This window comes from Carettochelys insculpta, chromosome 9 (genome assembly GCF_033958435.1).
Source record: "Carettochelys insculpta isolate YL-2023 chromosome 9, ASM3395843v1, whole genome shotgun sequence".
Lineage (NCBI taxonomy): Eukaryota > Metazoa > Chordata > Testudines > Carettochelyidae > Carettochelys > Carettochelys insculpta.
In genome coordinates this window covers 18,104,256-18,125,551 of record NC_134145.1, presented here as the reverse complement: position 1 = coordinate 18,125,551, position 21,296 = coordinate 18,104,256, and the positions used below count along the sequence as shown (strand labels likewise).

Here is a 21,296-nt window from a genome sequence, read left to right as displayed (position 1 = left end):
TTGTAAAGACTGGGATTTTTGTAAGACAAGATTACTCAAAGACTACTCATAATCTGTACCACTGAATACAAATGGTTACAGCTCCACCAGCTCCCACATCATCATCATCCTGAAATGCAACCCTTTGCCCAAGCCAGCTCAAACTGCCGTCTTTCCAAATACCTCAGTCCCATGTTTCTGGGTCAACAAGAACGCTGAAGAGTTTTTAAAAAAATTTGGATGTGTCATACTCACAGGCATAATCCCTTCATTGCCAGATGGAGGGAGATATTAAAAATCTGTCTGTGCTATCAGTAGCATTGACAGACCCCTACTGTCCCCTCAGATCTCAAAGTACCTTAATTAGGGCAGATATCACTGTCCCCTGGAGGAGATAGAAATCAACTGTCCCCAGGTTACATAGTGAATCAGGGAAGAGCTCAGAATACAGTTGTTTTTACCTGACTCTTGAAGGACCTAGGCTGTGTCTACACTAGCTCCCAACTTCGAAGGGAGCATGGTAAGCAGGGTGTCGGGCAATTACTAATGAAGTGCTGCGGTGCACATGCAGCACTTCATTAAGCCAATTCTCCCCTGTGGCAACTTCAAAGTGTTCAACTTCAAAGTGCCGGCTTGCGTGTAGCCATGGCTAACCCGCGGATACTTTGAAGTGCCCGGGCTACTTTGAAGTCCCTTTACACCTCCTCATATGCACCGCAGCACTTCATTAATAATATCCCGACACCCTACTTACCATGCTCCCTTTGAAGTTGAGAGCTAGTGTAGGCACAGCCCTAGAGTTGCAATTCATTGCAACACAGTCTCTTTTTCTCGAAAAGCTCGAGTGACTGGGTTTAATACAGCAGACATCTGATTGCAGAACATAATTGCTCTGACCTGGAGAGACTCTGTTATAGCTAAGTTTAATTTATTTTCTCTCTTTGTTTTATACATTAATAATGCCCATAAAGTTTTTGGGAAAAAAATAATCCTTGCCTAGTTAAAAATGTAGAATTAGCCTCATATTTGGCTTTAGCTTACTTCTCCAACCTTTACTCAAGTGTGGCGAGTCCTAGTGACATTGACTGAAATAAGGCTACTTCTAGAAATAGGATGGGGGCCCCCAACATTACAAGATGCTCTGTGTTAACCAGCATTCTGCATGTGTACTATCAGAAAACAATATGGCTGTTTTGTTTCCATCTGACTGTGATTCTGCTTATCTTCCTACTCTGGGGACAACAACTAGATTCGCTCCAAGAGATAAAGCTCAAGACTAAGAATGTCATTAAGGCACAGCTGGCACTGGGGTAGAAGGAGAGGGCTGTGCAATAGTAGCCTGTCCTTGAGACAGTGTGTGCTTAGACATAATGGCCCCAGAAACAACTAGATCAATGCCCAGAATGGTAACCTTTGCTAGCCCCACATCCACTTACAAGGTTCAGTATAAGCCTTCCACACTCTTCAGAAGTTGGCCCAGCTGTTCTGACCAGCACGTAGAGATCTGACGCTCCTTAAACAGGTATTGTACGCTTCCTTGCACTGGTACTGGTGTTAGGCTCCCAGAGTCTTTTCATACCAAGGGCCTGACACTGCATAGGATGTCAAGGAATAAGGAGCAGAGCTTCAGGTACACTCCCCCCACCCATGCTCATCCTGAAAATATGATACTGTAAGTAAGTAGAAAGTTTCACTGAAAAGAATTTTCTCTGGAGTTCTCCCGGAAGAGCAAATATCATCCAGCACTGGAGAAAAACATGTAGGAGTAGATGACCAGGCTAGGCCAATCTGAATGATTGCTTTGCTGCATCTCTATGGTGTCCCTCTGAAAGGGGATTTGGAATATATAAAAGCTGGGGAAAGGGGGATCAGCAGGAAGAAATTTAAGAGGTGAGTTGCTTACAGTCTCCAATACCAACATGAAGAAGGGATTTCTGGTGGTACAGGCCTATTTAATCTAGCAAAAAAGAACTAATGGCTGAAAGCAGAATTAAGAGAAATTCAGAGTAGATATATGATACACATTTTTAGTGGTGAAGGTAATTACTCTTTGGCACAATTTAGCTAGGGATATGGTGAACTTGCGGTCATAAAGTGATTCAATCAAGTTTGGGAGTCATTTTTTAAAATATATGCTTCAGTTAAACCAGAAGTTATGGACTTGATGCAGAAATTTCTTGTTGAAATTCTGTGGCCTGTTTTGTTCGGGAAGTCAGATTGGATGACCATAATGGAATGGTCCCTTCCGGCTTTAAAATCAGTAAGTTATCAAGGGAGGAACTATTCATGAGTGAATTTCCCTCAAGGAAGCTGTGCTCATTTGCCCCAGTCACAACCTAACTTGGTGACTGACAGTTGCATAGAATCCCCAAACCTAGTCTCAGTGAATCTACAGTGGTATTCTTTCTATAAAAAGAGAGAAAAATTAGGAACAGTGTCATTGAGCCAGCACTTTCCACCTTCAGGAATCTCAGATATCCTCAAAAAAGTTCACGTCACTGGTGCTTGGAGTGGTTGTAAACATGATTAGGAACCAAATAGTATCCCATATTATTGTACTTTTTCAACATGTTACTGCATCTATGTATAGCTTTGTAAAGTTCAGAAATCAGTTACAAAGGTATTTGTGTGCATACAAAAACACGTATACATATTCCAAACACTTTTTGTCTTTGGTGAACTCATTTACTTGTTAAGCTAGCAGATGGTTTCACTTTTTAGACTCTGAATGATCTCAAAACTCCAATATGTTCTTCACACAGTCTACAGATTAAAGCAATGCCACGTGCAACCCTGATGATATTACTTTGGGTAGTTTGTGTAACCTAATTGCCCCCAATGAGCCAAAGTTCTCTCAGTCATTTAGAGCAGGGTCTAGACCATTAAACCTGCAACAGTTCAGCCATCGAAAAGTATTTTAGACACTGTTTGATAGTGTGCTGCACCGGTAAATAGGAAACAAAGGACACCTCACATGCTTTTAATAATTCCAATTTCAAATAAAAATTTTGCTCCATCTTAAAACCCTTTTTAGTGTATAATCACAACATTGTATACCTCAATTTTTTATAATAATTTTGCATTACCCCAGTAATATAACATAAAACATGCTGAATTTAATCAAGATCAAACAGGAAGAAATACAATGGGTGACATACTGACTGACTTGACAGTGATAAGCTCTCCTCTCATAGAAGAAACCTACAAAAGAGTAAAATTTACTCCTGAAATTTCATGGACACTGTATTTTGAAAAAAAGAGGTCTGCAGGACCACAGAGAAAATAGGCTTGTGGCCATAAGAATCCATAGCCATTGAAGATTCAGCCAGAGGACAGACTACTTTCAGAGAGCCCAGAGCTGTGGCTTGCATGACTACAGGCCTTAAGATTCATTCCCATCATAAAAACCTTCTTAGTTAATTGGTGCTCTGTAAGTATAACAGGAAAATCATTTATTTCCTTTTGATCACGATACGATGTGGTCACTCATTCCAGAGCAACAAGATGTGCAGAGAAAACAAGGGGACGAAGGTACAACATTCATAGCAACTGTGTGTAGCTCTCTACAGACTGTGATGCCTGCCAGTGTTTGCTCACTGGGGAATGAAGACGCTGGCTGAAGACGACAGTACCAGCAGTCAGAGCTGCTAGACCAAGAAGATTGCTCAGGGTGCTTTAAACTTGCTTATGTGCCATTTTCGTAACACATTTATGGATTTTGTGTTGGGAACAATATTGCTCTCCCATGTCTTCCACAACTCACTCAAACCACACAGAATCTGCTGGTTTTCCATAGAGGGTATGAGCTCAGGGGTGAGTATGACAGCTCTCAGGGATCTGTTTCTTTAGTTTCCCAAGCATGGTAGGGACTAGCTGAATTCATACTTCAAATATAATAATTTTTGGTACAGAAATTATGAAGTTCAGTTAAAATGCTTTTGTTTTTGGTGGCATATGAAAAACATGTACAACTAATTATTTTTAAGCATTCTGAAGCTAAAAAAGTAGCTTATCCTCTGAACAACTATTTAATTTCTCTTTGTATGGATTTTAAACCAGTTCAGTTATAAATCCCACTATATATAACACAATTCTCTGTAAAAACATTCATATAAGATTATACTTTCCATCCATATGGATCTGGAAACCAACTCTCACATGGGATATGAAAAACAGTAAACACTTCCCGTAAGGGAAAGAGTCCCACTGACTTCACTGTGTTTTGAAACAATTCCTGAAGCGCTCCTCAAGAAAACTGACTCCTTGCTTAGAGTTTCCTTCCTTCCGGATTAGCCTGTGGGCCACATGTAACTTTCCACCCTCTCATTTTGCAGTTTTATCACATGCATAATGTATTCCTAAAATATGAGTACTGTGTATAAGCTGTAAATTCCTGGGTGAATAAAGTCTGACCCATGGGCTAGAGGCAGTTTGCTGGGGTTAGTTTATGGCGGCCACTAGATGTTTTATTTACCTTAACATTTGTGGACACCATCACTTGCAACTCCCAGTGGGTGCACTTTGCCATTCCTAGCCAATGGGAGTTGAAGGAAGCATCAAGGGCCAGGCCCCTAGAAGCAGTGCTGCCTTCAGATGCTCAAGAAAATATAGCATCTGGTGGCCCACCAGAGGCTAAACCTGGCAAACTGCATATAGCTGGCATGGCAAAGGTTCCCCACCCATCTTAATCCATCAATATTTTTCCCAGAGTATTGTGAGAGATTTGTAGATTTCCAAGGCCAGAAGGGACCACCATGATCAATTAGTCTGGCCTCCTGAGTTATGCAGGCTATAGTATTTCCTCAAAACAACTCCTAGATCGTATCTTTTCGATGTAAATTGATAGCGATGTCAGAGCACTCCACCTCTTGAATAGGCCTGGCAAAATGGTGCAAGATGCAATCTTTTCAGTATCTTTCTAGATAATTGCCTTAATATAGGCTCTCTGAGGAGGCAGAGTTGCCTTCTAGATGCTCAGACAAATAGGGTCTAATCCTGCAAAGGACCACGTATCACCTATTAAGTACCAGAGGCTGTCAATGCCCACTGGAAGTCAAGAGAACTCAACATCTTGCAGTACTGGATCCATAACTATATTTCTAATGGCACTGGTGTATGAATAGATAAATTGTGTCTGTCTACTTTGAGTTAGGTGAGCTTTTAAAAAATTTCTTGACAACCAAAGGGAACAGAAGAATACTGAAGCAAGTAGCAAATCTAGTAGGGACATTCTCAACCTGTAAACTCTTGTACAACTTAATTCATGTAAGGCACTAATTGAATCTTCTTTGTTTTATTGTTAAATATTTCAGGCCAGAGGATACACTTTTAGCCATTCGTGTATAGACAGCTCTTACAACCGTTGTCTGTGGAATAGTTCTGAGCTACCTCTGAATTCCTCAGTTTGTTCCAATTCACCACAATAATTGTCCTGTCCCTGGTGATCCAACAGGTAGGCTTTGTCACTCTGAGCACCATGGTTTGGGTTTCATTCCTAGTCAGGGAGGTGGACTACTTTTGTGGGGAGGGATAGCTCAGTGGTTTGAGCATTCGCCTGCTAAACCCAGGATTTAATCCTTGAGGAGGCTATTTAGGAGTCTAGGACAAATAGATTTAAAAGAAAGGGTCATGGTGGTGCTTGGTCCTGCCAAGAGAGCAGGAGACTGGACTTGATGACCTCCTAAGGTCCCTTCTTGTTCTATGAGATGTGTGTATCCTTATCTATAGAGGACACTGTAACACCAAGTCCCATTTTCACATGCAGTTGGCTTTTAATCATCAAAAGTTTTTTTTCTCTTTTTATGCCAGGACAGATCAATTTGGGAAGGATAAGAAGCCAGACTGAAGAAACTGTATCTTGCCCTCTCATGTTGCAGTTCTTAAGAGTTTTATTTCCAAACCTCTAGAGATTCACAAACAACTAGAACAGTTATTTGAAAAAAGTTGCTATGCTGATTCTACCATTAGAAAGTCCATAAATTTTTTTCTTCCTTTGTCCATGATGCAAAATAATATTTGGTGCTTCAATTTCAATCCAAACAGGAATTTCCAGCATTCTGATACTTTTTGGAAAAATGTTTTCCACATTATCCAATTTATTTTAGTAGTTTTTCATTCTAGCTCCCAAGTGAATTCTTGCCTCTGTTTTAGTGTTCATTAACTCACTGCATGAGTAAAGCCTAGGATTTGAGTCCCAGAATTCACAAATTTCATCCACTGAGGTGGGGAAAGCTCTCCCTGAGGGTTTATAGGCTTTCTGCTCAAAGCAGATCTTACATTTTATAACAGTTGTAACTATATATGATTCTTTGACAGATCTCTGCTGTGGGTAGTCCTCAAACTACAGAAGAAAAAAACTACATAAACTCCATCCCACTCACAGTTTTATGTATTTCTATGCAAAACTAAAAAGTATGTGAAACATTATTTTCAAGCCTGACATTTCTGCTCCAGTATGAATATTTTTAATCGGTCAAGTCTAAAGCTAAAAACTTATATCCATAAGGGTGCATAAGCAAGCAATATGTTTATCGTGTGTTAAGAATCTATTAATATGTGTACATTTTTGCTTATGTGAAATTTATTTTTGATTTCACAGTAGTTTTTAATATGACTGCTGGCAGTTCTGTTAACAGATAAGGGACAACGTGTGTCTGGATTTGCCTGGCTGTGAAATAAATCGGATGCATGAATGCAGTATACTACTTGTGAGGGCTGTAGCTAACTAGGTACTTTTGCTTGTCATGTGGACATTGCTTTCTTCTTAAACCAATTAATCTAGTTGTACAGTAGATGGAAGGAGTTGTTATGAGGATGCTGTTTGTTTTTTCGTACTCTCAGCAAATGAGTGCCCTCTAGAGAGTAAGCTAAATTAAGAATTTGGTATCACTTTCAAACATGCCTTTTTCATGGAGATCCATGTGCCACACATGGTACAAAGTTGGTTTTACAGTAGTGCCACAATTTATGTGAGGGTTGTGTTCCCATGCACCCTTATGTAACTTGAATTTCACGTAAGTCGGAGTGGCTTTTTTCCCCAGTGGAATGCATGTTCTGCAGCCAGGGAAGCAGCAGGAACACATGGAGCTCCTTTGGAAAGGTAAGTCCTGGAGATGGTGGGGGCAGTTGGGGACGGTTACGCCTGGGGTGGAGTAGAGCTGGAGTCATGCTGGGGGGGTGGGGTGTTTGAACCAGGGCTGACGGGACGGGGTTTGAGCTAGAGCCATGTGTGGGGGTGGTGAGCTGGAGCTGTGCTTGGGTGGTGAGCCAGACACAGGGAGGTTGAACTGGAGCCGGGGGGTGGTATGAACTGGGGCTGCATGTGGGGGGTTTGAACCAGGGCAGCGGGGTTGAGCCACAGCGGGGGGTTTGAACCAGAGCCGCATGGGGGTGGGGGTCCAGCCGTAGCCATGTGTGGAGATGTTGAGCTGGAGCCAGAGCTGGACGTGGGAGTGCGGGGTTAGCTGGAGCTGCACGTGGGTGGTGAGCAGGGCTGGGGGGGTGTGCACCTGGGCTCTGCAGCGCCGGGGGCATTGAGCCACAGCTGGGGAGAGCGAGATTTTGAATTGTGCTTAACTTGAGTTAAACACAACTTGAAATCGCGCATTTCGAAGGTTTACTGTATTTAGGTCACAGTTTGCATTCTTATTTATTGAAGATATACTAACAGCAACGTGATTCAAGTACCACTACACTTGTCTGCGTGTGTTTTCTTTTGTGCTGGGAACAGATGCCTGTGAAGTGGAAGACTGACTTCAGGATGGCACTGTTGCTTGTTCAAACCCTTAATGCCATAGTCCAAGAACCTTCAGATGAAACCCTGGTGAACATTTTAGCTTCCACTTTCTCAGCAGTTTTGAGACCTAGGATGCACAAGATGTATGCAGTGGTGCAACTACTTGAAATGTGGAAGGAGAGTGGGGAGAAAAGAGGAGGCCAAGAAGGAGAATGCATCCATCTTGCATGGAGAAGGATATTAGCAGAATTGTAAAAGAAGCATGTGCACCATAAGTGCACGAGAAAGTGATCTTCCCAAACAGTTTGATTTGACTAATGATATGCCGATTTTTTATGTACTGGCACAGAGATTAAAAAAAGAGACAAAAGTGCCGTGTACAAATATTCCTTCTGTAACATTTAGGGTTGGGAACAATAGTAACTTCCAGTCAGGTGAAAGCTTAGTATAGATGTAATTGGTGATTGATTTTTATTCCCCATCAAATATGGGAAACATCTTAATTAAAATTCCAGATCCGAATGCTATTAACCTGGAAATGACATGACAGCTTCATGGGCTCACTATATATGAAGCATTGAAGACATGGTCATAATGGGGTTCTTGTTGCACACGTGCTCAGATCCTCAAAGGTTTTTATGCACGTAGCTCCCACTGAAATCAATGGGAGTTAGTTGCCAAAATACCTTTGAAGATCTGGGCCATACATGTACACAGTGTGCGAGTTTTTGCATGTATGCAGCACTGAAATCTCACTACAGACCCTAACAAGGAGCTTAAATGGCATGCTGGAGTTCTGTTCCAAGGTTAACTTCACCTACAGAGAACAACACAGAATGTATATGTAACCCAGAGACACTGAGGGCCTGTCTACATTTACCAACAGGTCAATGCGCTGGAGGTTGATCTTCTGAGGTGCAATTTAGATGGTCTAGTATGGACCCACTAAATGGAATGCTGAGAGCACTACTGAAAGGAAAGTCAATGGGAGAATTTCTACTGTTGATCTCCCATTGGAGGGACAGCAAAGAATTTCGACTTAAGGTACCTCGACTCCAGCCACACTATTCTCCTAGCTGGAGTTGTGTATCTTAGGTTGACTTTCTCCCTTAGTGTAGACCTGGCCTGAGGAAGGGAGAGTGAAGTCTGCTCTACAGACTTAGCTAAAAAGTAGTTGGCTTTTAACTCACGTGGTAGAGACTCATGGCTTTAGCCCCTATGATTCCAGGTTCAATTCCACCTGCCAACGACACGGGTCTGTTGGTTTCACATATTATTTTCACAGTATAATTTTATTACTGCTGCCTTTTTAGTATCTTCCCAAAACATCTGCATCATCAGCTGTTGAATACATTTTAAGGATTTGTATATTTCCACATCAACTGTGATGAAATAGTATGTGCAAAAGCCTGCTTGTCTTATTTTGTTTTGGCTCTTCATAGATTCCTTACTGGAGTAAGATGAATATGATTTGGCCTTTCATCAGATTAGGTTTTCCAAATACCTATTATATGACAATTCAGGAAATACTGATTTTCATATTAAAACAATGTTTTAATAAACAGCAGCATAGAATAATCAGTGTTTAATATCACCTCTGGTGTGCAAAATACAAAAAATGCACATATCTTCAATATAAAATAGCCTTTGGTATTACATTTTCATGCTTGCCTAATTGAAATGCCCATAATTAATAAATCAATCATCAAGTAATACAGTGATTAAATGCATGCAGTGAAAACAAATAAAAACAAAATATATGTATAAAGGTAGTGGCTGAATATCACCATAATATATTTCAAGAACATCTACAGCAGGTTAAACAAAAAAGAAACAGACCAGTATATAAAATGCAGAGATGTATTTCACATCTGCTATACAAAACACATTTGTGCAAAAGGTGTGAAAAATAAAGTCATATTAACCATATTAACTGAGCAAAGGATTGTTTTCATTTTGTGGACACAAAAGATATTTTAACACAAATTAAGTCTGTGAAAAGATGCAACGTACATAGTACTTTTGTATCATTAAAGTGGTTTCAAAACGAACAACCTAGATTGATTATACCTGAATGAATTTCAGTAATAATGCAAATATCATATTTCTAAGCAAAGAGAAATTTAATTCACATTATCTTAATTGATAGACAAAGTTGTCATAAATGTTTTCAAATCCTGAAGGAATGGGGAATTCCCATTTTTAGGGGTTTCTGGAGTCATAGTCACTGAAAATATGTACTGATCTGAAACAATAAATACTTCTTGGGAAAACTGATTGTCTCAAAATTGTGGTTCGAAGCTTTTTTATTAAACAGTTGCATAGCAACAAAAGGATACAAAATTTCTGTTATAACTACACATATAAAATTATGAAATGTTAATTTTGAACCAGCTGAATCATCCTTTGATATTAAAATTTTAATTTACTTTCTTTTAAGGCAATTTCTTATAACTCCATCTATTTTCAGCAGACATTACCAGATTATTTTATTAACCTGTGAGTTGATAACTCTACTGAATGTCAGGACATTTTATGCAGCTTTTTTGGTTTAAATATGAATTCAGACTCTCACCCCAGGTGTAAAACAAAAACCTACCTGAAATAATTGAGCCAGCCATCAGATGTCAAAACTAGATCACATATTTGAAACACCATTTTTAACTACAAACAATTGCAAATGTTTAAACTAGCTATTGGAAGTGAGTTGCATACCTAATAAGTTTCCGAACTTTTGTCTCTCCTAAAAAAAGTGATTGACAAATATTGAAATGTTTTCAAAATAATAAGGTTTCTGAAAAATAAATGATATCAGAGCTTTAAACAGCTATGACAAAGTGTATGATGATTATCACAAGTTTTGGTTTTTGTCCCTTATTGGAATACACATTTTGATACTTGAAAAATATGTTTGTTCACATTGTTCACACTGTTGTGTTAATATCACAATGATTTGTTTCTGGTTGCTGTGTCTGCCTATTTTGTTAAACACAGTTAAACTTCACAGAAGATACTTGTTGCAAAAGTCTGTAAAGCAACCAGAAAAATCTTTAATAAAATATTTGAATATAAATCTTTTCTACGACTTTCTAATTTGTACTGTAAATAGTTATATTTACAAATGCCTGACTTATTTACAGCTCTGCTGAAATCATAGCTTCATTAGGTCCATGAATATTGGAGTCTCCTAATAAGGATGACTGTTTTGAGTCAATTTTGTATGGCTTTTGAGTTTTGTTTCCAAACACCGTTATACCAATTCCACTTGGATGATTTGGAATTGACATATGAGATAGCAAAGGTATATTTGCATCCTGATTGGATCCTGAAGATGGCAAGCTAGTCACATGACCTGTGCTCGTTGATCCACTCGCACTACTTGGTGAACGACTCTTTGGAGGTGGACAATGCTGAATTACTCTGGGAGGGCCTGTAGGTTGGTAGTGGGCAGCTGGGAAAGCAGCATATCCCGGAGGGATTGGGTATCCATTGATTGGAATAAAACGCTGGTTTTGAGGTATTGGAGGTCCAATGAACCCAGCAATTTGGCCTTGTGGTATACCCTGTGCTGGAAACATGTAATTAGGGTATCTAGGGTTACTTAGGTTACTAACTGGGCTTGCACTGAGTGAAGTTGTTTGAGTGGTGGCATTTCCACCGGAGGGAGTAGTAGAACTAGTGTGACTTGAAAGTCCCTCCCATGAACGTAGTCTGGCATGGATATCTTTAAATCTTGGCCTCCGAGATGGAAGATCATGCCAGCACTCTGTCATCAAGCTATACATTCTGGGAGGACAGTCTTCAGAGCATGGTAATAATTGTCGTTTCCTGACCATCTCTATGACTTCCTGATTAGTAAATCCATAATACGGTTGGAGTCCAAAGCTGAAAATCTCCCACAAGACCACGCCAAAGGACCAAATATCTGAATCGGAAGAGAACTTGCCGTACATAATGGCTTCTGGGGGCATCCAGCGAATTGGCAGTAGGGACTTACTTGGAACTCTGTAATAATCTGCTGAGTATATTTCTCTTGATAATCCAAGGTCTGAAATTTTCACATGAAGTTGTTCTCCAATTAAAATGTTACGAGCAGCAAGATCTTTATGGACAAAAAAATGACTGGACAAGTACTCCATTCCTGCTGCAATCTGAACAGCAATGTGCAGAAAATCCCCATGGTCCAGACTGGATTTCACAGTGCCATCCTCATCACTGCTACACCCAACATCTGAATGAGGTGATCGCATGATCAGGAATTCATGGAGGTCTCCCTGGTTCATGTATTCGAAAAGCATGCAGATAGGTTGTTCCTGAGTCACAACACCTAGGAGACAAACAATGTTAGGGTGATGAAGTTCTGCCATAAGAGAAGCTTCTTGCTGGAAATCTGTCCACTGTTGGGGATTGTTAAAGTCTTTTAGTGTCTTGATAGCCACGAGCTGAGCATGGTCCATGCCTGGAAGATAGAGGTGCCCCTTGTAGATTTTTCCAAAAGCACATTCACCTAATTCTTCCATGAAACGAACAGCAGAAAGAGGCAACTCCTTAGCTTTGCTCTGTTAAAACAACAAATCAAAAAGTAGGTTATACTAATAGGGTTCAAAAGATACCAAAACTAGACCTATTCTCTCAGCCAGGCCACAAATGTGCAGCTCCCTTCAACAGTATCTCTAACTCAAATGGCAGCAGAAATATTGTGTTCCCGGTGTGTAGGGAGACCAGGCAGGGAAGAAGACAGGCATGGACACTCTGTGTTGTTGATTCACACTCTGTAGAGGCTCTGTCCACAGGAGTGTGGGTTGCCATAGCTAGCAGAGATATAGCTGTGATGAACATTGCAGACGTATCCTGAGCCTGAATGAGTCTGGGGATTCCTATATTCCAGTGCCCATCCATATTCTCACTGAATATCTTCACCCCCACTATTTACAAGGGAGGAGGATTTCGCCATATCAAAATTAAAACAACTTTCTGTCCTTTATGCAGGACTAGACACAGGTGAACAAAGACTGAGAATAGGATCAGTTATGGGCACAGTGCAGAAAAGAACTTCAACATGGACTTGATTTTAATCACATGATTAGTCCCATTGATTTTAGCTAGATCACACATACAAATTTATGTTTTAACCCTGTCCTAAGACTCCACTAAGTTTCATCTTAAAGTTAGTTATTAAACCCCTGTGGTACAAAAGAGATTAGTTCTACATATACTTGACAAAGTGTACAAGCCAAAGAAAAATGAAGACAATAGAATCAGTTGGAAAAACATGACACTTTGTTTAAAGAACAATAGAAATGAGAGCCAAATCTTTTTCAGACTTGACTGCCTAATTTAGTGAGGTACAACCATATTTAGAAACTTTTAAACAATCTTATTTTTAGACATTAAGGTCACTATGTGCTCAGCTGTGTCTACCCGGCCTACCTATTTCCAACAGCAGCAGTTATTTCAAAAAAACATGGGCAGCATCTAAACAATGCACATGTTATTTCAAAATAAATTCAAAATAGCGGGAATGTTATTCCAATTCCAGTAAACCTCATTCCATGAGGAATAACTCCTATGTCGAAACTGCTGTTTTGACTAGGCACTACTAAGACACATAATAGCACTATTTCAACATGAGCCACAATGGACCCAAATGCTATTACGAAATGCATTTTGCATGTAGTTGTGTTATTTTGAGATAAGATAGTTTGAAATCGCTATTTTGAACTATTTTATTTTAAAATAAGGCTGTTGTGTTGATGTAGCTTTACTGATCCAATACCTAAATTATGGACTTGGTAGTATAAAGGTAGGCATCTGAGTTTGGAATCCACATTCAATGAAAGTGTAGTCAAAAATATTAGTGTTTATTTTCCTGGAATATTGTGCATTTAGAAGTTGCCATACTCAGAGTAAATGAATTCTAGTTGCATTGACTACTTACAAATTTTAGATGAATATTTCATTAGTAAAAATATAAAATCATAAAGACATTTTAAACAAGCAGCCAGTAGACTGTACGGTGATGGCAAGAAATTAGCTGTATTGTTGAAGAGCAGATGGTTTATATTATATAAATCCTTTAGGATAAAACTTGTTTAGGTCTGGCATATTGTAAATTATATTTTACTAATGAAAGTGAAATGACCTCTGTCTGACCTCCGGCAGGGTTTGTCTGTTTGAACCAACATAGTGGAAAACTATGAAAGAAAATGAAGTCATAAAGTTTTGGCAGGGAGGGCTCATTTCAAGTTAAGCAGTTATAAATCTGCTTAGTTTTTGTTTGACAAGTATTTGTCATACAGTGGTGTACAAAATGTAAAGAAGTGTAAAATACATACAAGGCATCACGCCAAAGTAAACCAAGTATAAAGGGAAAACAGAACGAATGAAGCCCACTGCTATTATCTCTTTATCAGTTGCTTCCATTAGTTGAATGACAAGATGGACTCAGTTTATTATATTCTCTAAGGCAATTAAGTACCTTAAAACTGAAACAGGTTTTGGGTTTAAGTGTCAACATTTTCATTTGCAAGGGCAAACACACACACACCTCAGTATGAGCTAGTGGCTGTTAGCCAAGGCTGACACTGGTATTGGATGAAATATTTTAAAATAGAATTCTACTTCCTTTCTTTTTTAAATTTTGTTTGAAAGGCAACCAAAACAGTTGTGTCAGTGAAACAGCCAGCCACTCTCTCAATGAGAAAATATGCAACTGTCGTAAATGAAATCAGGTGTGCTTGAAGCATATCATTTTAAATATTAGAAGAAAACACTATGATCTATATTTTCATTTACATGCAAAACACTTTGCCCACACTGTGTACATAAAACAAATACATTGGTGGTCAAAAATAAAATCTGGACCCAACTAAAGCTTAATCTATGCTACCGTGGAAGATCAACCCAGTCAGGATCGATCTTCTGGAGTTTGATTTCATGCACACTTGAAATCAAGCTCTCAGGCCTCAAAGTTGATCCCTGTGCTCCTCACGAGAGGCCAGAAATAAGGAAAGTCGAAAGGAGGAACACTCTCATCAACCTTCCTGTTAAGACAGAAAAGTTAGCTGAACCTAGATACATCGATTTTAGCTACACAATTGGCATATCTAAAATCTCATATCTATGATCAACTTCCATGCCTAGTAGAGACACAACCTAAGCTGATGGCAAAACTCAAATTGACTTCAGTGCAGCCAGGATTTCCTCCCAACTATCTAATACAGAGAGACAACTAAGATTCAATTTGGAACCAGTGAAAGGGAGATTTGGACATGGGATTTGATTTGGGCACATCTTTAAGGTGCATTACATGCTAGATTTATATTGTGATTTTTATGGGAATTAACAGATAGTCCCTCATTTTCATAATTATGCTACTTAAAGAAGGCAGTATTTTGAAAAACAAAAAACTCCCCTGTGCTGTGTGTTTACTGGACTGAGTTAATTTGCAATGTAGAGTCATCATCATCATCTATTACTATGGGCTCAGTGCCCATTGGTGTCTGATGCCTCTCTCACTATTTCCTTCCATCTTTCCCTGTCCAGTGTGGAGTGGCTTAGTTTCTGTAGACTAGCTCCGCACCAATCTACTATATCATCTATCCATTCTCTGTGGGATCTGCCTCTTCTATTCGAACCGTCCATTATGCTGAATACCAGTGTCTTGATTTTTCATTCATTGTTCATTCTGCAAATATGTCCAAATAGCTGTAGCTTCCGTTTTATAACCTTCTGCAGCAGGTTCTCTTTTGGCTGTATCTTCCTATATAATTCCTCATTGGTGACCTTCTACATCCATTCTATTCTCAGAATCTTTCTATAACAACTCCTTTCAAACGCCAATATTCTTCATTCCGAATCTTTCGTTATCACCCATGTCTCACATTCATACAACATGCTGCTGAATACACAAGTTTTCAAGACACTCAGGTTCATTCTTAAGCTAATTGCTTTGCTTTTCCAGATCTTATCCATCACCTTCAAACTCGCTCTTGCTTTCACCATTCTAGTTGCTAGTTCCTTCTTACAGTATAGATCATACGTTATGGTGCTCCTCAGATATGTGAACTTCTGTACATTTTCTAGTTCAATACCATCCACACTGATCTTCCTTCCTATTTCCTTATCTCCAAATACCATTGTTTTTGTTTTATCGATGTTCCTAATCAGTCTGTACTGCTTCTCTTCTTCGTTTAACACCTGCACTGTTTTCGCTAGCTTCTCCTCATCTTCCTCAAATGATAACTATATCATCCGTGAATGTCAAGTTGTTAATTCTTTTCCCATGCACAGATACCCCTTCTACCTCTTCCTTGATCTTGTTCATCGCTCTCTCCAGATGTGTGATGTAGATACTTGGTGATATTGGATCTCCTTGTCTCGTACCTCTACTTGTTTTAAACCAACTTCCAAACTCCCCACATGTTCTCACCGCTGCCTCCATATTGTTACTGATATCCTTCAACAACTGTATCAGTCTGCTATCCACTCTGTATGATTCCAACACCGCCCACGTCGCTTTCTGATCTAGACTGTTGAAAGCCTTTTGAATATTGACGAAGCAAGTGTGTACGTTCTTGTTCTTTCATCAAGCTTTTTCTGCTATCAGTCTTAGTGCCAATATCTGCTGTATGGTACTTCTATCTTTTCTGAACCCCACTTGCTCATCTGCTATATGTTCTTCTATCTGTGATCTTAGTCTCTCAGTCAGTATCATCATCAGCACCTTCCCTGTATGACTCATTAGGGCAATTGTTCTGTAGTTCTTCCACTCCAATGTACTTCCTTTCTTGAGTATTGTCACTAGCACAGATCTTGTCCATTCCTTAGGCGCCTTCCCTTCTTTCCATGCTATATTACATCATGCGTTCTCCCCGGATTTGATCATCTCTCCTGTGATCTTATCTTTTCCAGGGTTCTTGTTCTTTAGTCATTTCACTGCTTTTTCTACTTCCTCCTTCAAAATATCGGTCTTGCTCTCAATGCTTGGTAGAGATCTCTCTTTCAGGTCTTCAATCAGTCTCTCTGAGACACTCAGGTCCAACTGTGCTTTGTATAGGTCCGTGCAATATCTCGTCCATCGCTGCACAATCTTCTCTCTGTTCATGAGCACTTCTTTGTTCTCGTCTTTGATCGCCATTTGCTTTGGTTGCCATTTCCTATTAATATTCTTAATAGTCTTATACACCTCCCTGGTCTTACATTTGCCGTAATACCTCTCTATATCTTCACATTGCTCCTCTAACCATTTCTCCTTATCCTTTCTGGCTGCTTTCCTTACCTCATTGCATTTCGCCCTATATTGCTGTTCTGCCATCTCAGAGACATCTCTTTTGATCTTCAGTGCTCTCTTCTCTTGAACCAACTTCATTGTTTCCTGGGTAATCCACTTCTTATTGATCTTTTCTTCTTCTGGAACAGTCTGCTCAATTGCCTCTTCTATAGCGATGGCTATCCCTGTGACTCTCTTATCTAGGTCTTTCTCTGTGGTGATATTCTTAATCTTCTCTTTGAGCTCTGCTCTGTATGCATTCCCTGTTTCTTCCTCACATAGCCTCTCCACATCTCTTCTTTTCTTAAACTCTCTTACATTTTCTTTTGAGTTTTATCTTGATGTTTGCGATCACTAGACTGTGGTCTGAGTCTATATCCGCTCGTTGGAAAGTTCGGCACTGCTGTACTGATGTTATCCATCTTCTTCTTATCAAAATCATATCTATCATGTTCTTGGACTTCCTGTCATTCGATTGCCACATCCACTTCCTACAGTCCTTTTGTTGGAATCTTGTGTTGCAGATCACCATCTCATGCTCTGTAGCAAACTCTAGTAGTTTCTCACCTCGTTCATCTCTTTCTCCATATCCAAACCTTCCCATGACTCTCTCCCAACTTTTGTTATCTGTTCCAACCTTCACATTCCAATCTCCTCTGATGATCAACACATCTTTCTTTGGTATCTCCTCCACTGTCTTTGTCAGGTCTTTATAGAATAGCTCAATCTCTTCCTCCGTACTGTCCGACGTGGATGTATACACCTGAATGACTGAGATGTTGAACAGTTTTGTTTCAAATCTTGCTACCATCATGCTTGCACTCACTGGTTTGTATCCTTATAATGCTCTTCTAGCTGTTTTGCTAAGAAGGAATCCAACTCCTGCTTCATGCTTCGTTTTGTTTCCTGACCAAATGACTTCGCAACCACATATCTCTCCTGATCCCGTCCAACGCATCTCTGTCAGTCCAAGCATATCGCACTGGTATCTCTCCATCTCCTTCTGAAGCAGCTCTAATTTTCTGGTTGCCCACAGTGTTTGGAGGTTCCATGTTTCAATGGATAGCATATGTGTTAGTTGTAATTTTCTTTCGGTACCCAACTTATCGACCCAACACCGATCGCTCAATTGGTACTGTGGACCTTGTTTACCTGGGCAACATCCGAGCCGGCATCTTTTATCATTTAGTTGTACTGGCATCAGATTTCATTCGTTCTGTTGTTTGACGGTCAGCACATCGACACACACCTGAACAACCCTCCTTCTTCATCCGGGCTTGGGACTGGCATGGAGCTCATAGAGGCTTCATGGCGGAGTTCAATGTAGAGTACCATAAGTCAAATTCTGGCTAATTTAGTACCTATGTAGCACACCAGCAGGACACTGCAGCTATGTCTACACTAGAAGCATCTGTCTGCAGAAGTTACTATTGGAAGAGATGTTTCAACAAAACTGTCAACAGATCGCATCTACACATAAAAGTAGATTGATCTTTTGATCTACTTCGTCAGGAAAAGGGCTTTTTTGTCGATGGTTTCTGTTGACAAAATTCATTTTGTGTGCAGACGATCCACCACTTTTGTCTACAAAACCCTAGTTTTGTCTACATAACTCTCTAGTGTGGACATAGCCTGCATGCATGGTTTATAAATTGTAGAACACTGCATCCCAAAACCAGGTTCTAATATCCTGGTTAGAACAGACTACTCTCCAGCAAGTATAGTAACCAGTTAAAATAAGCAGAAATTTCATGAAGAAGGTTTCTTCTAGAAGTTCCAGCTAAGGTTTGCAGACTCCAGATTAAAGATTAAGGCTTGGTTAATATGGGAATGTGAGAGTCCATGAAGAAAAGTCCTATGTTTCAGTAAGTCAGGCTGTAAACAGGAATATATTTTTTATATTTCATTTTGCAAATATCTCTAAAGAAAGGGTAATCTGGAACATACAAGGAGAAGATCATTTTAAAGCAGTTTCAGATGAGTAACAGGTGAGGCAAAGATACAAATGATCCATTAAAAAGTACCTTCTGAGACAGCCAATGGGGCGGGGAGGGGAAAGGATCTTTCTATCCCTTGCTTATGAGCTAGCAAGGCCTCCAGGCCACTTCACAAGCAATTGCTTACTTTGTTAAGACAAAAGTGAGTTTCTTTACATCCAAAGCTAGACCATTAGCTTTATGCTGCACAGAGCAACACATAGTATGCTGATGACAACAGAAGGCATTCAAAATGTGCAATCAAGACACCGACAGACTGATGGAAATCAACTGGGTACTGCTGCAATTCTGGATTTAGCAAAGCATGCTAACTACATACTTTCAGAGACTGCAGTGTACAAGGCAGAAATCTATGATTACCTTTGGTTTGTATGCATTTAGCATTGACATCTCTACATTTTGCCCTCTGACGTGTTTGGGCTGTCTTTGCACTGGAGGGGATGAAGACTTCTGGTTGCTGCGGCAGACGCAGATGAAGAAGAACAACAAGGCTATGGCTAGGGGAATTGTAACACTTGGCACCAGTATATACAAGATTTCCATTTTATTCTTCTCCTTGGAATTTTTAGAATCTGGATTAGAAAAGAAAAAGGTAAAAATAATGAATACATATGATCCTAAAATATTTCACACAAAATAGTAAAGCCCTACGTGTGCTGGAAATGTTTGAAAACAGCAAAAAACACGGTGGAGGAACATTATTTTTATAGATAGTGACTCCTACATTAAAAAAAATGTATGTGAGGCACACTTACTGCTGGTCTCCATCCATCAGGATCAACTCTAACTGACCCCCGATCCGATAGCTGGCTCTCACCGCTATCCACACCCTCCACAGCAAGACGTGTAAAGGCAGATGAAGGGAGAAGAGATGAGTGAGTGGAGGATGGGGTCTTGCAAGGGGGGCACGGACAGGGGTGTAAAGGGCCACATGGGGGTGGGGTCTTGAGGAGATGGGGTTGTGCAGAGGGAGAACTGGGGGGAAAGGAGGGTTACAGTGCGTGCTGCTCCCAGGGACTCAAGGACAACAGCACCTAGCAGCACCCGTATGTGCTGCATCCTAGTGGCATGCCAGAGCTCCACCCCCTCCAATTCCTGGTGACAGGTCCTAGCGCTTGCTGCCTGGGAGCCAGAGGGCTCTGAGCACTGCCAAAGCTGCTGGACTGGGCCATGGAGGGGATGCTGGCATTGGCTGAGGGGCCTGAGCCACTGCATAGGAAGCAGCATGGCAAGTAGGACCTGCTGCCCAGCCTCAACAACTGGCTCTGGCTCCGATCATGCTGCCCACCTGGGCTGCCCAAGCCAGTTGCCACGGGCAGAGGTGGAAAAAGTACCCCCAAAGTTTCTTGAGTAAACATGCAGTTTCTTTTACTTCTTGGTACTTGAGTACAATCTAGATGTGATGTGTGTGTACTTTTACTCAAGTAGTTTTCCAGTAGCACATCGGTGACTTGTACCTCAGTACATCTCCCTGCAAGTAGATGCACTCCGAAGTCCAAGTGAAGTAACCTTTCCAGTGGACTAAGCTGCCTTTCATGGTCCCAGAGAGGAGACCACTATTACGGGACTCACAAGCTGTGTCTACACGTGCACGCTACTTCGAAGTAGCGGCACTAACTTCGAAATAGCGCCCGTCGCGGCTACACGCGTCGGGCGCTATTTCGAAGTTAACTTCGACGTTAGGCGGCGAGACGTCGAAGTCGCTAACCTCATGAGGGGATCGGAATAGCGCCCTACTTCGACGTTCAACGTCGAAGTAGGGACCGTGTAGACGATCCGCGTCCCGCAACGTCGAAATTGCCGGGTCCTCCATGGCAGCCATCAGCTGGGGGGTTGAGAGATGCTCTCTCTCCAGCCCCTGCGGGGCTCTATGGTCACCGTGGGCAGCAGCCCTTAGCCCAGGGCTTCTGGCTGCTGCTGCGGCAGCTGGGGATCCATGCTGCAGGCACAGGGTCTGCAACCAGTTGTCAGCTCTGTGTGTCTTGTGTTGTTTAGTGCAACTGTGTCTGGGAGGGGCCCTTTAAGGGAGCGGCTTGCTGTTGAGTCCGCCCTGTGACCCTGTCTGCAGCTGTGCCTGGCACCCTTATTTCGATGTGTGCTACTTTGGCGTGTAGACGTACCCTCGCAGCGCCTATTTCGATGTGGTGCCGTGCAACGTCGAAGTTGAACATCGACGTTGCCAGCCCTGGAGGACGTGTAGACGTTATTCATCGAAATAGCTTATTTCGATGTTGCTACATCGAAATAAGCTATTTCGATGTTGGCTTCACGTGTAGACGTAGCCACAGTGGTCTCCAAAATGTCATTCTGGCCC

At 40.9% G+C, this 21,296-nt stretch overlaps 1 protein-coding gene across 1 annotated transcript in view; it reads right to left on the bottom strand.

Moving 5' to 3' along the window:
• Positions 1 to 9,125: 9,125 nt before the first annotated feature.
• ROR1 (receptor tyrosine kinase like orphan receptor 1) overlaps positions 9,126 to 21,296 on the bottom strand; it is a 258,537-nt gene continuing 246,366 nt past the window's right edge. Inside the window, exons 8-9 of the mRNA XM_075002828.1 lie at positions 19,343 to 19,554; positions 9,126 to 12,273 (exon numbers count right to left, since the gene is read on the bottom strand). Coding sequence (XP_074858929.1) covers positions 10,849 to 12,273; positions 19,343 to 19,554 — 1,637 coding nt within the window. The 3' untranslated portion in view covers positions 9,126 to 10,848. The remainder of the gene's footprint in view (positions 12,274 to 19,342; positions 19,555 to 21,296) is intronic.